The sequence below is a fragment of the Mustela nivalis genome (assembly GCF_964662115.1).
Source record: "Mustela nivalis genome assembly, chromosome: 1".
Lineage (NCBI taxonomy): Eukaryota > Metazoa > Chordata > Mammalia > Carnivora > Mustelidae > Mustela > Mustela nivalis.
Window position 1 is genome coordinate 207,912,325 of NC_139020.1, and position 19,607 is coordinate 207,931,931.

General features: G+C 56.0%; 1 protein-coding gene across 3 annotated transcripts; it reads left to right on the plus strand.

Annotated features, from left to right (window-relative positions):
- The first annotated feature begins 1,560 nt into the window (after positions 1-1,560).
- Positions 1,561-19,505, plus strand: ELAVL3 (ELAV like RNA binding protein 3). Of its 3 annotated transcripts, none has more exons than XM_082730864.1 (7): positions 1,561-1,993; positions 8,782-9,001; positions 9,328-9,431; positions 12,767-12,920; positions 13,076-13,301; positions 14,255-14,293; positions 15,770-19,505. In XM_082730864.1, exons 1-7 carry the CDS (start codon positions 1,985-1,987, stop codon positions 16,119-16,121), a joined length of 1,104 nt encoding a protein of 367 aa, XP_082586990.1. In that variant the 5' UTR covers positions 1,561-1,984; the 3' UTR covers positions 16,122-19,505. The 3 variants fall into 3 exon arrangements, with proteins under 3 accessions (XP_082586990.1, XP_082586992.1, XP_082586991.1); XM_082730866.1 differs by having other exon boundaries at positions 15,791-19,505; XM_082730865.1 differs by having other exon boundaries at positions 8,785-9,001.
- Positions 19,506-19,607: the final 102 nt, after the last annotated feature.

A 19,607-nucleotide genomic window follows, 5' to 3' on the forward strand; every position in this document is an offset into this window, starting at 1 on the left:
GGGTATGAGCAAGTCTGGCCGCTGGGGCCACCCACGCGAGCTCCCCAAATCTCCCAGGGCTCAGTCCCCTTAGCTATCCTCGCACATCCAGAGCCAGCAGTTTCCATGGAAACCGCAGCCGGGTCCGCGCGCCCAGGAGGAGCTCCCCTCCCGGGCAAGGCACAGTTTGCAATACGATAGGAGCCGGGAGGAACACGGGGTGGGAACAAGCCTTCGTTCGGGGTCTCTAGGGTCGGCAGCCCAGGTCGCCCAGGCAAACCCAAGAGGGGGCCACCAAGGACCTGCAACGCCACCGCCCAGGTTGCGCGGGCCACTGTGATTGGCCTGTCCTCTCCATCAGCGTGGCAGGGCTCTCTGCTGCGCGCTGTCTCATTGGCTCAATCTCGAGGGCATCCTCCCGCAATTGGTTCTCTCGAGGACAGTCCCTGATTGGTCAAATTCGGTTCTCCTCGCTGGGTTTGATGGCATTCTTGGACAGTCTGGAACCTAAAAGGGCGTGCAGGGACGAGGGTAGGGTGGAGGCTGTGACTCCTGGATTAGGGGCCCCGCGCTAAGCATCCCGCAGCGCCCTCCGTCAGACGGTCGGGCCGCTGTCTGTGGTGCTGAAGTCTCAGTTGAAAGCGACCCTGCCCTAGTGAGAACACTTCCTCCCGCCTGATAGCGGTCCCGACGTAAATGTGCCCTTGAGCCTGCGCACCGAAGGAGGCTGCGCCAACCGCTATTGCCTAAGAGAGGAGCCAGATTCCTCCTAGCTGAGAAGAACCGTGACTCCACAGGCGGGCCAATCCGGAGCCCGGAAAGCCAGGACGTTTATACAACAGATCCACCCACCAAAAATTTATGGGGTCTGAGAAGGCCGGGTGGTTTCCCGGAACCGCAGGCGCCAGTGGGTTTGGTCTGGAATCCTAAGACCCAAACTTCTTCACCCCCCCCCTTGGATAAGTGCCGGGTGCCCTTGCACTGTGGGATGCCAGTTCCCACCTTTCTAACGAATCTTTTGAACCTAGCCCACTCAAAAGCTGCAGGGTCCCAGTTCTTTCCGCAGGCAGAGGAGAGCTCCTGCCACCACCCCCCCACACACACACCTTTCTCCATTGGTCTTGGTGGGCTACACCTACTGCCCCAAATCTGGGCCTCGGCTCATAGAAATCTTGGTTCCTCGTCCCTTTCCAGTCTTCTTGGTGGACAGCAACTCCAGAAGTTCGTCCAATCGGGCCACCGATATCTCCTCGCTCTCTTCCCTCCAAGAGCTAAGAGTGTTGGACAGAGGAGGGGACCCGTCCCTGTCTTTTCGGCAGAAAGCCCGCCCGAGAAGGGGCGGCAATGTAGGGAGCAGGGTCTACGGGGCAAAGGGGCCCGAATCTGGCAACCCGAGCCTCTAGGGCGTGCTTTCTGGGGGTGCGGAGTCCCAGCCAGCGCGCGCTCGCTTCCACCTGCCGCGCCGTCGGGCGCCGGGAGGAGGCGGGGCTCAGCTGTCGCAGCCAATAAGGGACGCCGGCTCTGGCAGCTGCTCCTATAAAGGGCTGGGGGCGGCGGCGGCGCGGCCCAGAGCGCGGAGCGCGCAGCGCGGGCTGGAGGGTGGGAGGGAGGGCGGGCGAGGGGAGAGGACTGAGCACCCAGGACCGGACAGGCCCGGCCGAGGGGCGGCGGTGAAAGGCAGAGCGCCGCGATCTCTGTCAGGAAGCGCAACCTCCCCGGGCCCCGCGGGGCCGCGCAGGGGACGTTCTCAATCCCGCGTCCGCTCCCTCTTTCCATCCCCTGCCGCCCGCAGGCCACCCCGGGGCCCGGCTATCCGCGCGCGCGTCCTCGGGCTCGGGCCCGTCCCCGGCCCTCGAGGGAGCCGCCGCCTTCATCTACACCTCTGCAGCGGCCGCGCCAGAGGCCGCCCGGGCAGGACCCCGGCGTGAGCATCGAGCGCCCCCCAAGGAGTGCACGACCCCCGGAGCCGCCCTCAACACGGACCGCGCCCGCTGGGCACACAAGAATGGTCACTGTAGGTATTCCCTTGTCGCTGAGATGGAACCTGGTTGGGGAGGGGTTAGGCACAGGCTCCGCGGAGATGGCGGGGGGGGGGGGGTAGGACCAGGCCTAGCTAGGCCCCGGTGGGGGGGTAGGACCGATCCTCGGGCCCTGAGAGTGGGCTGGGCCGCACCCAGAGTGCTGGGGGCGCATAGAGTCTGGCCTGAGAGGCCTTAGGGAGCCGAACTCTGATTTGGATAGGCGTCCTAGGGCGCCCTGGGAGCGGGATTGCCCCCCTCCAGCAGGCCTGATGGGGGAGGGGCCGCAGCGGCGGAGGATGCCTTCTCCATCCAGGCCCGGACCCCGCAGGCCGCCCAGCCAAACACAGGGCCCCAGTCACTGGTGCTGGGCCAGGAAAAGGCGGCAAGCCGTCCCTGAGAACCTCAGGAAAGCCGGTAGCGTCGGATCGCGCGCCCCGGGCCCTGGCCGCGCCCGGGGAACCGGGCGTCTCGTCCTCGAGCCTGTCGACCTTGCGGCAAGCGGGGAGGGGAGAGGAGGGGGCGCGCCCGGAGGCCCCGCGGGCCCGCCGCCGCTGCCGCCGCGTCCCTTTGTTTCTCGGAGCTTCTTAGCGGGCCGTAGCCTCGCGCGGGCGCCTCAGGCTTCGGGGAGGGGGAGGGGAGAGGAGGGCCTGCGGGGGGGGGCGCCTTCCTGACTCCTGGGCCCCCGCCTCACGGGGGATGGGGTAAGAAACTCAGGGATGTCTCCTAGCCCAGGGCCAGGCGCCCCACCCCGCTAGGGCCCTGGGCCTCGGGGTGACCTTGAGAGCGCCCGCCCGCCCGCGCCGCTTGCCCCACTCCGGATGCTTTCAGCAACCACCGAGCTGGTCAGCTCCCGAACCCGCGGCCACGCCCGGCCACGCCCTGTATAACCACGCCCCTGCCCCGCCCATCTGGACCCCGCCCCCTTGGGCCCCCAGGGCCCGGCCTCGCCCGAGCCCTCGGATTTCCACTCGGCAACCCGGGCGTATCCCGGGGGCGGGGCTGGCCAGTCCTAGCCCCACCCTGGCTCCACCCCCGCCCCCGCCGCGCGACTCCGCTCCCCGCGCCGCCGCGCGTCCTTTGTCTGGTCCCAGCGCCCAGGCCTCCTTCTTCCGTACTTACTGTCTTTCCGGTCTCTGTGTGTGTGTGTCTCTGTGCACTGTGTCTCTTTCTGGGCCTCTTCTTGGAGTCTTGGCGAGCACAGTGGGTGGAGGGATGCTCAGCACTCCCTCCCTGCATGGGACCCTGGGACCCGCCCACCTGGCTCGGAGAAATGAGGACCGAGAGGCCATGCTTCCCTGCTGTGTGACCTCAGGCAGGCACCCTCCTCTCTCTGGGCCTCAGGCGGCTAACCCAGTCGCAGGAACGGGAGTGCAGCCTCCTGAGGACCCTCAGAACCCGCACAGCTATCCAGCATCCATTCCTCTGATCTGTTCCTTCATTTGAAAGAGGGAAACTGATGCACAAAGGGGCGAGGGTGTGGTCAGAGGTCACAGAAGGGCCTTGAAGCCTTGGAAAGCCTGGAGAGCACTTCGTTGGAAGTCCACCTGGGGGACAAGCTGGGAGAAAGTGAGGGGATAAATTAAGACAGTGAGGGCCCTATATGGAGGAAGAAGGACCCAGAAGTGAGAAGCCTAATTAGCACCACGTGGTGGCCCAGCCTTAGCATGTATAGTCACTCAATGCCCTATTGTGGCCAGTATCCAGACATCTATCACTGCTCCTGGGACCAGGGGGTCACAGCAGGGGCCAAAGGGGTAGGTCACAGGAGAGTCTGCAGAACAAGTGACCTCAGGTGTGTTCCCTGCAAAAACCGTATGTCATATGTGTGTGCAATGGTGCAAAAGAGTTGAAGAAAGAGTAGCAGAGAAAGGGAGGGGGAGACAGACGGGTTCAGAGGGGACAGGAGGACAGAGAAACAGGGGGAGAAGAGGGAGAGAAAAAGAGAGAGAGAGCCAGAGGAAAAGCTGGAGAGACTGGGAGGAAAGGTTCCATTGCTCCCGGATCATCTCTGCCCCCCCATCTTGGATCTGCCCTCCTCCCTTCTGACTTCGCCCCTCCACTCCTGACCTGGAACAGCCCTCCAAGGTCCCTGTGATTCCCCGAGTCATCCCAGGCCACACGTTTGCCATGGGCTGGGGCCAGGCGGGTGTGATCTCCACCAATCCGATCCCTATTAGCGGCTCAGCCGGCTGAGCTGCAGAGGAAACGCGACACTGATCCTGCTAAGCTCTGGCACAGATGGGAGGGAGATGGGGTGCTGGGGAGATTAGTCGGCTGGGCCTCAAGATCCCAATTACCTTTTAACCCCGTCCAAGTTGAGGACATTTGCGGTGGCTCTGTACTCTCTAGGATAATCAGACCAGTAGTCAAACCTCATCACTACCTCTGCTGCCGGTCACTCCCAGGCAAATCACAAATCCCTCTGACCCTCAATTTCTCCATGAGAGAAATGGAGCAGATGACCTCCAGCTTTCAGTGTGGTTGTGGGAAGTCAGTGAAACCTTTGCACCTGTTCAGTGCCTGGCACATAGTAGGGGTTCCAAAGCTGCAACCTGCTGGGTCCTGAAACAGCGTTTTGTGTTACTGCTAATTATTTGGTGGGGGCAGGGGTCCCATAGCAGACGTCATCAACCAATCACAGAACTCTAGTTTGCCAAGCCCGGAAGGGAACTCCGGTTCCATCTTCATGCGTGGGAAACTTTGGTGCCATATCTTTAGTGGTGGGACAGAGGCCCAGAGAGGCAGTGTGTCAGCGGATATACAGTGAGGAGGTTGGAGCATGTGGTGGTACCCAGTAATTGTTTGTTGAATTGAATGGATAGACTCAGCCAACAGAGTGGGTTTAAATGTCATGATGCCTGGGCTAGGTGTAGAGTACAGGCTCAGTTTCACTTTGTTATTTATTTATTTTTTTTTACTATTATTGGCCTTTTTGGCCACTAGTAAAGTGGGCTCTGATGGCCAAACTCCTGATTTGAATTCTTGATCCACCATCTGCATGCCACCCAGCCTTGTGTAAATTCCTAAACCCTTCATTGAGATTCAGTTTCCTCTTCTGGTAAATGAAGGAAAGAGTCCCATAATGTTCGATGTTGGAAGAATTGCCAAGAAATTGTCACAGAAAGGATTTTGTCTGGCACATAGCAGGGCCTCGATACATGGCCATCAGTGGAGTATTAACCTTACGAAACTGGACGGGGATCTATAGCGTGCATTCCCATTTGATGGCAAGTGCCTGTGGCAGACATTGCTAATCAACCCCCCGGGGTGTGTTCCTGCTCAGTCTGGATATGGCTTCAGAATAACTAACTCTCCCAGAAGCCCCCGGACAGCCACTCAGCCAACTGGAGACATAGGGGAGTTGACCCTCTGTGCCATCCTTTTAATAAGAGTAAATGGAAAGGCAGAAGAGCTAAGATCATCCCTGAGAATACACACCTGTAAGGTGCCGGAGCCGCCCTCATGCATTGGTCTCTGTCATTAAAAACAGCTTTAGAGTCCAACATAGCCAAGTTTGAGATCGACTTCGCCATTGATATCACTCAGCGTCTCTGGGCTCCGTTGCCTCACTTATAAAATGGAGACTGTTGCTGTCTGTAAAGATGACTGGGAGAAATACATGATATGATGTCTGGGAGCACTTCGCAACGCGCGGTGCCTGGCCCACAGATGTCAATGGGGCAGAACCAGTATTAATAGCCGGGATTACGAAACAGGGATGGCAGACACGACAAGCTGCTTCCTGTGATTGTCCCCATGGCAGACCTGATCCCAGAATACTTTCCAGCTGCACCCACGTGTGGTTTTAGATCCTTCCCTGGGGTCACTGTGCCAATAACTTGGAGTTTGCAGCAAAGTGGAGCAGAGCTCCAGGAGCATTATGAAGCCTACCCGAGGACACAGAGCTGAGAAAGGTTAGGGCCAGCACTATTCTTCCGTTGGCAGTGGAAGCTGAAAATGCAGACACTCGATCAGAAACGCTCCTGTGCAAATCCCCGTTTCGCCATTTATAAGCTGCGTGACCTTTAGTAATTTTTAAAACATTGTTGAACTTCACTTTCCCCCTCTGGTGTCTTAGTCAGCTTAGGCTGCTCTAACAAAATGCCATAAACTGGGGAGCTTAAACAACAGACATTTATTTCTCATAAATCTTCTGGAGGCTGGGAAGTCTAAGATCAAGGTACCATCTGAGTTGCTTCCTAGTAAGGAGTTGCTCCCTGCTTTGCAGATGGACCTCTTCTTGCTGTGTCCTGACCTGGTGGAGAGAGATCATTTCTATCCTGTCCCTCCTCCTTTTTATTTTTTTAAAGATTCTATTTATTTAACAGAGAGTGAGACAATGAGAGAGGGAACACAAGTAGGGGGAGTGGGAGAGGGAGAAGCAGGCTTTCTGCCGAGCAGGCAGCCCCACGCAGGGCTCCATCCCAGGACCCCGGGATCATGACCTGAGCCAAAGGCAGACGCTTAACTGATCGAGCCACCCAGGCTCCCCATCCTTGCCCCTTTTTATAAGGACATGAATCCCATTCATGGGGGCTCCACTCTCATGACCTAATTACCTCCCAAATGTTCCACATCCAAATACCATCACATTGGGGATTAAGTTTTCAACATATGAATTTGAGGGGACACAGCCATCTAGTTCACAGCATCTGTTAGGCAGGGGAAACTAAGCTCTCTTTTCAGGGTGGTTGTGAATAAGAAAAAAAAATAAACATTGCCTATAGAAGGCTTTGCACTGTGCCTGGCACACAGGAGGCCCAATATTTGGGAACAAGTATGGTATTGTGTTTTGGCTCAGGGAGGGCTGAGATAAAATGTACCTGCCGACTTCCTAATTCTGTAGCCTCAAAGACATTGCTAATCAATCACAGTGATCTCTCCTGCTGAAACTGAATATGGCTTCTAAACCTTCCTAATTCATCCCTTTCGGAAAACCCTACCAATCGATTTGATTTTTCAAGTAAGGGCACCCATCTGCCAACCGTGCCATCGAGAATACCTAAGGAAACGCTGGCTGCTTTACCTTCCTACATCCGTTACAGATAATCCCAGTACTGTTTCCTGCTGAGCACAGATGTGGCCTTAAAATTCTTCTCTATGTGGTCCTTATATGTAAAATACATGAAGAATTTATTTGATAATTGCTAAAGAAGTAGATCTTAGAGGTTCTCATCACAGGAAAAAAAAATTATAACTATGAATGGTGATGGATGTTGACTAGACTTATCGTGGAGATAATTTTGCAATACATACAAATATTGAGTCATTATGTTACACACCTGAAACTAATGTAATATTATATGTCAATTATTAAGAAATAGATGCAGGAGGAAAAAACGTTAAATAAAATTCAACATCCATTCTTTAAAAAAAAATCATCTTGGGATAATAAGAATAAAATTAAACATTCATAAGTGAAAACCCACAGCAAAAATCAAATTTATCTGTGAAATGTTTAAAGCATTTCACTTAACATCATGAATTAAAAAGCCACTATTGCACTGTAGCCCCTGCAATAAGACAAGAAAAATAAATAACAGGTGTAGATTGGAGATAAAAAAAATAAAGCTGTCATTATTTGCTGGTGTTATTATGTTGTATATTTAAATAGCTCAGGGGCACCTACCTGGCTCAGTCAGAGCACACAACTCTTGATCTCAGGGCTGTGAGTTGAGCCCCACATGTGATGTAGAGATTACTTAAAATATGTTTTTAAAAGACTTTATTTTAATTTTTATTGATTTCTTAAAAGACTTTATTCATTTTTTGGAGAGAGAGAAAGAACACGAGCAGAAGGAAAGGGAGAAGCAGACTCTCCACTGAGAAGGGACCCCCATGTGGGACTCAATCCCAGAACCCTGGAATCATGATCCAAGTCCAAGGCAGACGCTTAACAGACTAAGCCACCCAGGTGCCCTTATTTTTTATTTGAGAGAGAAAGAGAGTAAGTGAGAGAGATAGTATGAGCAGGGGGAGAGGCAGAGGGAGAAGCAGACTCCCCGCTCAGCAGGGAGTCGGATGCAAGGCTTGATCCCAGGACCCCGGGATCATGACCTGAACCAAAGGCAGATACTCAACAAACTGAGCCATCCAGATGCCCCTTAAAAATAAAATCCTTTTTAAAAAATCATGATAATTGGGGCTCCTGGGTAGCTCACTCAGTTGGGCATCCAACTCTTGATTTCAGCTCAGGTCATGATCTCAGGGTTGTGGAATTGAGCCCCACATCAGGCTCAGTGTTGGGTGTGAGGGAGTCGGCTTGAGATTCTCTCTCTTCCTCTCCCTCTGCCCCTACTCACTCTCTCTCTCTCAAATAAATACATTTTAAAAATCATAATAAAAAACAGCTCAGCGGAAAAACTAGGGGAGGGGGATAAATGTCTAGGGGGATAATTATGCATGAAACAAAAGAAATATTAACACATTGGGGATAGGAATTCCCTTTGGTGGGAGGAGGGCAGGACATCGTCAGGGAGGTATTATATTTCTTATTCTGAAGACAAGAGTGTTCATCTCTTCTTCTAGAAATGCACAGACTGATTTTAGACAAACAGGCAAACCTAGCAAGCATAGCAAGTAAACATAGAAAGCAAAATCACATGCAAGGTACATGCCTGATGCTGGAGGAGTGGAAGGGATTATTGGAATAATACTTCTCCTCTCTCCATGTTTAAGCCCATGTCAGACTTGATTGATCCATCACCACTGAGCCCCTCTCACTCCCACTGATGCCTGTGTGGGGACTGGGCCGTGAGCGGGTGTGGCCTGTTGTCTCCAGCAGATACTCGGGGCCATGGAGTCTCAGGTGGCGGGGGGCCCGGCCGGCCCGGCCCTGCCCAACGGGCCACTCCTTGGTACAAACGGAGCCACTGATGACAGCAAGACCAACCTCATCGTCAACTACCTGCCCCAGAACATGACCCAGGATGAGTTCAAGAGTCTCTTTGGCAGCATTGGTGACATCGAATCCTGCAAGTTGGTTCGGGATAAGATCACAGGTGTGGCTGCTGGCAGGTGGGGAGGGAGGGGACAGAGGTGATAGTCTCAGAAGTACAGGTGTGGTGGGGGCAGGTAGCACCCTGGGGAATCTGAGGTGTGATGGGGAGACAGGTGTGACCCCTGGCAGGGTATCTCAGGGGTGATGGGGGCAGGCAGGACTCTGGGGGATCGGAGGTGTCCTGGGGACAAGGTAGTACTCTCAGGGAACAGTAAGGTGGGGATCCAGTGTCTCATAACCTTGAGTGATGACAGTCAGCCTCTCAGGACCGGGTCTGGGAGGACACTGGTAGGTCTGGGGAGGTCATCATTCTGGTCCTGCCCACAGGGCAGAGCCTCGGTTACGGGTTTGTGAACTACTCTGATCCCAACGATGCAGACAAAGCCATCAGCACCCTCAACGGCCTCAAACTGCAGACGAAGACCATCAAGGTTAGTGCTCTCGTTTCCTCTGCTGCCCATCCCCCATGACTGCCCGTCTGCGACTGTCCCCAATCTGCCCGTATTACTGCCCTCTTGGACTGCCCCCGTCACTGCCACTGAACCCCTACAGCCCCTCACCCTCACCACGCACCCTTTTCCCCACTGCCACCCGCCCTTCTCCACGGCTCATCCCCTGAGTGGTTGAAACTCTCCTCTAAGGGTTCCTAGCTGGGCATCGGGGGCCCAGTGTCTCTGCCTCTCTGAAACTCTGTTTCCTTATTTGTCAGAATACCAGCCGCACATTCTCTGGTAGCTCAGGGAGGTAGCCATACCATTGGCGGTAGCAGAGTGACCAGGGTCGGATGGGCAGTCCCCCTCGCCTTTGTCATGGAAATGGAGGAGGGGTGGGGGCCCATCTGCCATCTGGAGCCTAATTAGGGTCTGGGAGGGCGGGATTAGGGGCGAGCCCCTCCCCCACCTTTGTGCAACGCCCCTCCCCCCCCATGACCTCCCCTCTCAGCAGCTGCAGCTGGGACTCTGCTAGCCCAGATTCCCTGGAGGGGGATCGCCATGGAAACCCCCCTCTCTAGGTTCGCCTGGGGGTGTCTGGACTCCGCCCCACAAATCTGCTCTGGAACCTTGGGGGAGGCGGAGCTGGGGGTGCCCATCTGGCCCCCAGTTCTCTCTGGGAACAGAGGTGCAGGAATCTCTCCCTCTCCCCATTGTGCGTTGTGGGGGAGGATGAGGTCATGACCTGATGGGTTGCTCCATGGCCAACTAGACTCAGAAGCGCTGGGGCATGAGAGCGACAAATCCAGAGGGCCACTGTATGCACGCAATGCCATGAGTGAACGTGTGTATGCGATACCCTGGGCTGTGAGCCATTGTGTTTGTGGGACACCGTGACTGTGTGTCTGTTGTCACGTGAGTCCGGCTATTACAGACGTTGTGTCACTGTGTGTCTGTGGGACGTGGTGTTTATCGCTCGGGTGCTTTGTGACACGCTGCAACTCTGGCCGTGACCTGGTGGGGCTGTGTGGGTGTGTCTGGGATGTGGGTTTGTGCGGTGGTGACCGGTGTAGTTCTGTGACTCTTAACTGTACTTATCCAAGACCCCCAGAGCCTCTGGGAATGTCTTTGTAGCCTGAGTTACCCTTCTGCTGGTCTAGGCACCGGGGTCATGCAGAGCGCGGGGTGGCCCTGTGTGTGTGTGTGTGTGTGTGTGTGTCTGTGTCTGCCTGGGCGGCACAGTTGTATGGTCAGCCCCAACCAGGTGTTCTGGCAGATTCTGCCTTTGTCCTGTCCTGGTGAGGGGGTGTGGCTGAGGCCACACCCAGCTGAGGGACATGGGTCAGCCCCCATCGTGGGGGCGATGGGAAATACCCCAGAAGGCCTACTCAATGCCTCAAATGAGCCCTGATTACCCCAAACACCCACCCAGGAGCTCAGGCCTATCTTCCCCTCACCCCTAAGTCTGATTCATCAACAAGCCCTCACGCCTCAAAACTCACAGCCCCGTGGGCCAGAGTGGAAACCCTTGAGTACGTGGCTGTGATTTTGAATGAATATTACCGGGGAGAGGAGCAGCTGCTGGGTTTCGGGTTGTTTCCTGAAGGACCCCAGGTGCGCACAATTGTGTTAATTAGAACCCCTCTACCTCCAGCCTAGGAGCGCCTTCACCTTGACCCCCGCCCCCCAGCCCAATGTTCGCCTTTTGTTAGTTTTTTAATTAGTCATTTCTAATGAGGTTCTATGCCCTCCCAGCTCACCACGCCAAACAAAAAGCCCGGCCCTTGACAATGACCCTTATCTACCCAGAGGTTAATTTAGAAAGCTACAGAGGATAGACAGTGGCAGAAATAAGTGGAAAGAAAAGCTCATGCCCCCCAGGGCCCCCGCCAGCTCTGGGTCGACCTGTTAGCATCTGGGGTAGCCCCCCCAGACTGTGTTTCCAGGACACAGATAAGCACACAATGAGACGGGGTCACATCTCACACTGCAGGCTGCTCTATAAATGGACTTTTCTTTCCCCCCGTTTACAATACTCACCACTGTTTCTGGGAAATAAATATACGTGTCCACCATTTTTTAAAACAGCTGCAGAGAGTTTCATTGTTGGGCTGGACCGTAATTAATGACACAAATCGAATGATCATACTAAAACGTGTCTAATTCACCACTGAGAGAAGTGCTTGGAGAGAGTGACAGGGCCGGGGAGGAGCGGAGGACCCAATTCAGATGGAAGAGGACAGGGAGGACCCTTCAGCTGAGACTGGAAGAAGAAAGGAGAGGAAGGGTGTTCCAGGCTGGAGGGAACAGCCAGAGCAAAGGCCCTGAGACAGAAGTGTGCCTGGTGTGTTTGGGGTACACAGAGGAGACTGGTGAGGCTGAAACAGAGAAAGTCTAGGCAGAGATGAGAGAGGGTGTGAGCTGATGGGCAGGTTTCAGGGCCTAGTGGGCTGTGAGAAGGACTTTTACTCTGGAGAAGGTGGGAGCCACAGAAGGTTCTGACCAAAGGAAGGATGTGCCCTGACTCAGTTTCTCACAGGTGCCCTCTGGCAGCTGTGGTGGAAAGAGATGGGAGGTTAGGGTGGGAGTGGGGACCAGGGTAGAGGCTGCTGTACTGGCCTGGGTGAGCCATGGTGGGTGGTGGGCCACGACACAGCAGTGGAAGTAGGGGGCAAGTGTGGATTCTGGGTAATGAGGCGGAATCGATGGTGGATTGGATGTGGGTGTGAAAGATGGGCATCAGGGACAACGGAGGCTGGGGACCTGAGCACCCAGGAGGATAAAGCTACCACTACTGAACTGGGGCGTCCACGGGGACAGTTGGGAGCTAGATGCAGCCTCACTGAGTGGAATCCCCTGCGAGACCTCGGGGGTGCCCAGAGGCAGGTGTCACACAGGTATGCAGCTTGGGGATCAGGATCAGGGACGGACATTTGGGAGCCATCAGCATTGAGCTGGCAGCTAAAGACCTGAGTGACCCTGAGGGCCAGAGTCCCAGGCTCACTTTCCAAAGGAGCGGAAAATGTCTTGTTGACGGAATATATGGCGTGAGAACAGGAGCTGGGGACTCGAGGTCCTCAGGGAGACTCGAGGTCCACCTCGGGACCCAGGGACAGGTTTCCCTTCCCCTTTATGGAGGCTGGGCCACATTATCAACCATGGCCACGGCCCTTCCTTCAAGCCCTCAGCACCGCCCACGGAGATGACTTGAGAGATATTTATTGCATGAACAGGTGAGGCACTTCTGCTGCTCGCTGGTGGCCAAGACACGGCCTCAGTCTCCCCATCTGTGAAACGGGTCTTCCCTCACCTCTGTCCACTTACCCTCCCTGCAGGTGTCCTATGCCAGACCCAGTTCGGCATCCATCCGTGATGCTAACCTGTATGTCAGTGGACTCCCCAAGACCATGAGCCAGAAGGAAATGGAGCAACTCTTCTCCCAGTATGGCCGCATCATCACTTCCCGCATCCTGGTGGACCAGGTCACAGGTCAGGCTGCCAAGGACGATGCACTTGGCAGGGCACTGGGCAAAGGCACGGAGGTGGGACCAAAGTGGAGAAGGCGGGCACGGCGGGGGCAGAGAAGTGGGAAAGGGGGTCACATCAGGGGACAGGGTCCTCAGGACGCCCTCACTCCCTGACAGGCGTCTCTCGGGGTGTGGGATTCATCCGCTTTGACAAGAGAATCGAGGCTGAGGAGGCCATCAAAGGACTGAACGGGCAGAAGCCGCTGGGCGCGGCGGAGCCCATCACGGTCAAGTTCGCCAACAACCCAAGTCAGAAGACTGGCCAGGCCCTGCTCACTCACCTCTACCAGTCATCAGCCCGACGCTATGCAGGCCCCCTACACCATCAGACGCAGCGCTTCCGGTAAGGTCCCAGGCACCCTGGACCCCCACAGACTGGGGGGGGGTGGTCCAAGCCTTGCAACCAGCCTCCCTGAACCCCATTCCTGCAGGGCAGAGGGACCTTGGGAGGGTGTCCACACCCTGGGGCCACTGAGGGCAGCAAAGAGGAAATGTGTGAGTATGTCAGATGCTGAGGCCAAGCCCTTGTACACAGCAGGCACTCAATGTACGCAGGGCACTATGAGTGGCATCGGCATTAAGAGTTTTATTTTTTGTAAAGATTTATTAGAGAGAGAGAGAGGGAGAGAGTGCAAGCTGGGGGAGGGCGAGGGGCAGAGGGAGAGGGAGAAGCCGACTCCCAGCTGAGCAGAAAGCTCAAAGGGGGTGGGTTGGGGGGAGTCAATCCCAGGACCCCGGGATCATGACCTGAGCCAAAGGTAGATGCTTAACCAACTGAGCCATCCAGGCACCTAAAATCTTTGAATTTTAGAGTAAAAAAAAAAAAAATACTTCAGAGTCACCTGATCAGAGTGCCCCTCTCTCAGGGCTGGGGTCCCATGCTGTGTGCTCATGGGAGAGGAGTGCCTGTATTTTACAAACAGGGACCCTGAGGCACCACGAAGTGTTGTCACTTGCCCAGCCCAGGCACTACCCCAAAGAGACCTGAACCTCCCCTTCTGGGGACCTGAGCCCCGCAGGCTGGGGGCAGGCGAATGGGACTGGGCAGGCTGGGATGGGAGGACAGGACACGGGCACAGGCCAGGCAGAGGCAGGGCGGGCGAGAGGCAGTGCCCGAGTGACCACGGTTCCGTGCCAGGCGGTGTCCAGCCGGGCGGGGAGCAGGCGGGTGGGGGCAGGGCCGGGCTGCTGGCCTGCTGGGTGGGGGCGGGGAGGGCAGTCAGGCCAGGGCCGGCCAGAGTCACAGCTGGGGGTGTGGCCAGAGGCCACGGGTGACCACCCTTTTTGCTTCCACAGGCTGGATAACTTGCTCAACATGGCCTACGGAGTCAAGAGGTAACAGTGCCCCCGCCCTGCTGCCCCCAGCTCCCCACTGTCCTTCCTCGGACTCTTGGCCCAGTGCTGGAACCCACCCTCCCCCACCTCCCCCCGGGGACTGCCAGCTTAGCTGTGTCTGCCCCCTGTCTGGGGTCAGAGAGTCGTGTGTCCATTAGGAGAGTTAGAGGCTACGAAGCCTAGTAAATGCCTGGAAAGAGCTACTGGAATTCGAACCCAGGAGGGCCTGTCCAGGGCGCTCTCCAGCCCATGGAAGGGGTCATGGCCATGGGCCCGGTCACAGCCATGCCCCCTGGTTCCCACACTGTCCGAGTCCCATCTGCCACTGCTAATGATTTTTGCTGAGGGTCACAGAACACCCCCTTTCACCCCCGAGTCTGGGCTGGACCTTGTGGCCCACATGGCACTGTCCACATTCCTGCCCCCGAGAGGGTCCCTGCGTTTACTACAGGGGGAGCTGTTGAGCACACACTGAGTGCCGGGCGCTGGGCTTAGGGCTGGGGACCCAATGTGGCCCAGCCAGACTTGGTATCCCGTGGAGATGACATGGCATTGAGCACAGCGCTTGGCACGTAGTGGGCGCTCAATAAAAGGCAGCAGCTCCTGTGATTATTGTTATCGTTATTCATTATCTCTGCCTGGTGGGGCAGGAGACAGAGGAACAGTGAACAGGGCTGTGAAGGGGGCAGGAGAGGGGGTGACAGGGACCCTGCCGAGACCGCGGACGTGACCAGGGTGCCAGCCAGCAAGCTGTTCGTCCCCGCTGGGGCCCCCTCTGAGCTGAGCGAGGCCCGGACTGTAGGGAGGCAGTGAGGAACAAGGGTGGAGCCAGTCCTGTCTGTTCATTCACTCGGTCCCTCAGACAGTCAGTCAACAAACCCTCCCCGGTGCTGCTGCGCTCGGAGCCTTTCTGGCTGGAGCAAAACCTTGCAGAGAAAGGAGAGTGGATCCTAAATATACAATTTGAGCAGGAAAAGGCTGGCAAGAGGCAGAGGAAGGCAGCAGACCGCTTTATGAGTCAGAGACCTGGTCCCAGAGTGGGGGGCTCCTCCAGCCACTCTCCGCCTGGGATGAGCACTGCCCTTGGTGGGGGGCCTCTAGCCAGGGAGGGGTGACAGGGTGCGGTCCGTGCGGGGGAACATGTGCCTAGGGAGGGGTAGTTCATCAGGAGTGGGGCCAGGGTCCACAGGGCCAAGGACCCAGTAAGATCAGAGGTTAGGGGGTCTGGGTGTAGCTGGAGGCTCCTGGCAAGACTGGGTGAGGGCCTGACATTCAGAGCAGGTCAGAGTTCAGGCCACAGCTGCAGGTCAGGATGGAGGCTTGGGTGGGGTGAGGGGGCAAAAGTCACGAGACCGTGGCAGGGTCAGGATAACGCAGGGATCACCACATGGCCTGAGGTCACCACGGCGTCAGGGGTCCCAGGGGCTCAGGGGTATGCCGGGGGTCAGGGCAGAGCCCGCGTGACCCCCAAAGTAGTCCCCTGTCGCTCATCGCCAGGTTCTCGCCCATCGCCATCGACGGCATGAGTGGCCTCGCGGGCGTGGGCCTGTCGGGGGGTGCGGCAGGCGCTGGCTGGTGTATCTTCGTGTACAACCTGTCGCCCGAGGCGGATGAGAGCGTGCTGTGGCAGCTGTTTGGGCCCTTTGGGGCAGTCACCAACGTCAAGGTCATCCGCGACTTCACCACCAACAAGTGCAAGGGCTTTGGCTTCGTCACGATGACCAACTATGACGAAGCGGCCATGGCCATCGCCAGCCTCAACGGCTACCGCCTGGGCGAGCGCGTGCTGCAGGTGTCCTTCAAGACCAGCAAACAGCACAAGGCCTGAGCCACAGCCGCCCGCCCTCCCCACCCTCCCTGGGCAGCAGAGAGAGAGAGAGAGAGAGAGAGAGAGAGAGGGGCCCCGAGAGAGACAGCGCAGGCAGACCACCGACGGCACGAGGGCCCCGCGTCCCTGCGGAAGCCACAGGGTGAGCACTCGGGGTGGGGCGGGAGAGTCTGCAGGGAATGGGGGGGTGCCTGGGGGTCCCCCACCCCATCCTCCTGCCCCCACCCCAGGCTGGGCTGTTCACTCTCTCGTCTTGGTTTTGTTCACGGCGATGGTTTTTGTTTCTTTTTTCGGCTAAAAAGAAAGCAGAGATGTGCCCCCGCCCCACCTTCAACCACCCTCCACAGGATGGCTTTGCAGGGGTGCCGGGGGTGCACTCCCAGACCCCCCTGCCCAGGCCTCCCCAACACCTAGATGAGCCTGAGGGGAGGGGGGACAGGTTTAAAAATCCCCAAAAAAGCGAAACGGAGGAGGGGTGTGGGCATCCCTGGCCCAGAGCAGCTGGATGGAGTATGAGGCGCAGGGGGAGGGGCTGGAAACAGAAACAAAATGAAAAAAAAAAGGGGGGGTGGGAGGGGAAGAAAAACTCTATTTTTGTAAAAAGGGAAAAAAGACCTCGTGGAGAATTTTTACTGGGGATTCTTGAACTTGAAAAAAAAAACACAAAAAAAGACAAAAAAAAAAAAGAAAATATTTTGGCAGGTTATGTTTACCAACTGGGGCAGGGGTAGGGAGCAGGGCTTGGGGGCTGGGGGTCCATGGGGCCACACAGAGAAACACAGCCACACGAAGACCCATGGGGGCATGCACGCACACACACACACACACACACACACACATACCCCACAGAGACACACAGAAGCACTGACAGACCCAGAGACACGCCCCGGACACCTTCAGGAGCTCGTTGGCTAGAACCCGACGTGCAGACACACACACAGATAATCACAGGAGACCGAAGCGGGGGGGGCTCCGCAAACGTGGCCACGGTCAAAAACACTGTCATGGGCAAATGCGGCCACAGGTGGGTGCGGAAGGAGAACATTTCCACGTGGACACGTGAGAGCAGAGACAGATACGTGCAGACACACAAACCTAGACACCCCGTCATGGAGCTAGAGATACAACACCCAGGAGACACCAACACGCCCATAGCATCCCTCAGGCCCAGGTGAGAGGTCGTGGCCCAGAGCCTGGCCCAGTCTACTTCCTCCAGCTAGGCCGCCTGGGTCTCCTCTGGACGCGTGGCCCCGCTCAGCCCGGCCCCAGGTTCTCTTCAGAGCTCTCTCCTGGCTCATAGTGGTCCCTGCCGCCCACGAACACAGGCGTGCACACACAACATCCATGCATCCAAACACACGATACCTCGTTTCACTTTTGGCGTCATGGTGGGCTGGAGGCAGCCCCCCCCCCCCAAACACTTGAGGCCAAAGGACCCCCTGTCCCCGGGGCTGAACCTCCCTGGGCCGAGGCCCTGGCCCAGAGGCTGAGGGGGGAGGCTGGGCCCTGAGCCTTCTCCCTCCCCAAGGCCTCCCCAGCAGGAAGTACCCGCTGTTTCCTCCAGGCCCCCACCTTCACCCTGCGGTGGCCAGGCCCAGGGGCCCAGCCCCGAATTCCCTTCTCCCCCACCACTTGTCACCCCCTTTCAGTTTGTTGGGTTTTTCCGTCTTTCCAAACTCCTGAGGGCCGGGGATGCAGCGCCCATCCCAAGCCCCAGCCCCGGCTTCTGTCTGGAAAGTCCAGACACTTTCCATTCCCCTAGTTTTCATTCTTTATTAAAAAAAGAAAAAAAGAAAAAAAAAAAAAAGAAAGAAAAGAAAAAAAGAAAGAAAAAGAAAGAAAAAATTCCAACAGAAGCCGAAGGCCGGAGCCCCTGGGAGCCCTCGCAGCCCCCCACCCCCCGCAGCGGGCCCAGTCGGAACTGAGAATTGCAAACCCTGAGTTCAGTCGCCCTTTCTCCGGTGTCCCTGCGCTTGGTGTCTGGCCATGGCCCCATCTGACTGCCCAGCTCTCTCTCCCCGACCCCTCCCGGTGTTTGTTAGTAAACGTCTGTGGAGCTTCTGCTGCAAGGAACAAAAAGAAAAAAAAAATCAAAAAAGCGACAAAAAAAAAAAAAACACAAACAGAAGAGGAAAAAAGCGACAAAAAAAGGAAGAAAAAAAAAACACAGAAGAGATTTTAAAAAAAAAGGAAAAAAAAAAAAAAAGACATAAACTGGCACCAGTTAACTTTCTTGTACTTTTTTGCCGAATTTAGCTTCTTGTAGTTTTAACTTATTGCTCTGTTAACTATTTATTCTCCTCGTTGCCCTGTAAGGACGTTTGTGTATATTTCTGTTCCTTCATCCAGTTTGCAAGTTTAAAGGAACCACGATGTTCTCTTTGTTTCTTTAAGTTTTGCTGAGACGTGGTTATGCCTAATTTATTTATAAAAGGGGAAGTGGAATCATTAAAGTAATAATAATTATTAATAACAGTAATGGTAGCTGAGCGGCGCCCAGGGGGGCGCGTGCTCTGTGGGGCGGTCCCCGCGGCCAGCGACGTCCGGGGTCTTAATGGGATTATTTTTGCTCGTCTTGAGAATTTTTTCAGTCCTATTTAGCTGGTGAAAACCCTAGCTTGTTCTTGATACACGAACCTATTTATTCTTGTGGTTTTTAAGTCCTTCCCGACCTCCCAGCTCCCCTCCAGCAGGGCACGCACCCCCCAGCGGGTCCACCCCCTCCCTCTGCTGTTTTTTGGGGCTCTCTCCCCTCCGCCCTCCGAGCGCAGGGACACGTGTGCACACGTGGGCAGCGTGCAGGAGGCGTCTGTGAGCAATAAGGGCTGGGTTTGTCCCCTTCCTGGGGGCAGCCGGGCTCTGCAGAGGGGGCACCTCCCCACACCCCCCCCCACACTGAGGCCTAGGCCCCTGACACCCCTGAGTCTGGGAGGGGACTTCTTTTTCTAAAACACAGAACTCAGCCCAGCAAGGCCCCCTCTCCAGAGGCCAGCCCCTCACCCCAGGGGCTGGGGTAGGGGGGGCCGGGGGTCTTCCACATCCCTGGGGGTCAGGGGCAGGGCCCGTGGGATGGGGGCTCAGCCCCTCCAGCCCTCCCTTCATCTTGTTATTTATTCAGAAGGTTTCAAATCACGACAGAGTCCATGTTGGAGGTGATAAAGAACTGTAAAAAAAAAAAAAAGAAAAAAGAAAGAAAAAAAGAAAAAAAAGAAAGAAAAAGAAAAAAAAAAATCACAAAAACCCAAAACCCAACAAGAACACTTTGCGTTGCGTTTAGACTATTTATTACCGGGATTACAGGCCTGGCCGCGGTAACAGACTTTTACATGGAATTGTTTAATTATTTGTACTTTTCATGCCAGAAAATAAAAGTTCAGAATCTTACCGCCTCGGCTGTGTGTGTGCTGGCGGGTGGGGAGCACTGCAGCTCTCCTCGGCTGGGGCTGTGCGGTCGCCACACTAGCCACCTAGGCTGCTGGGCCCGGC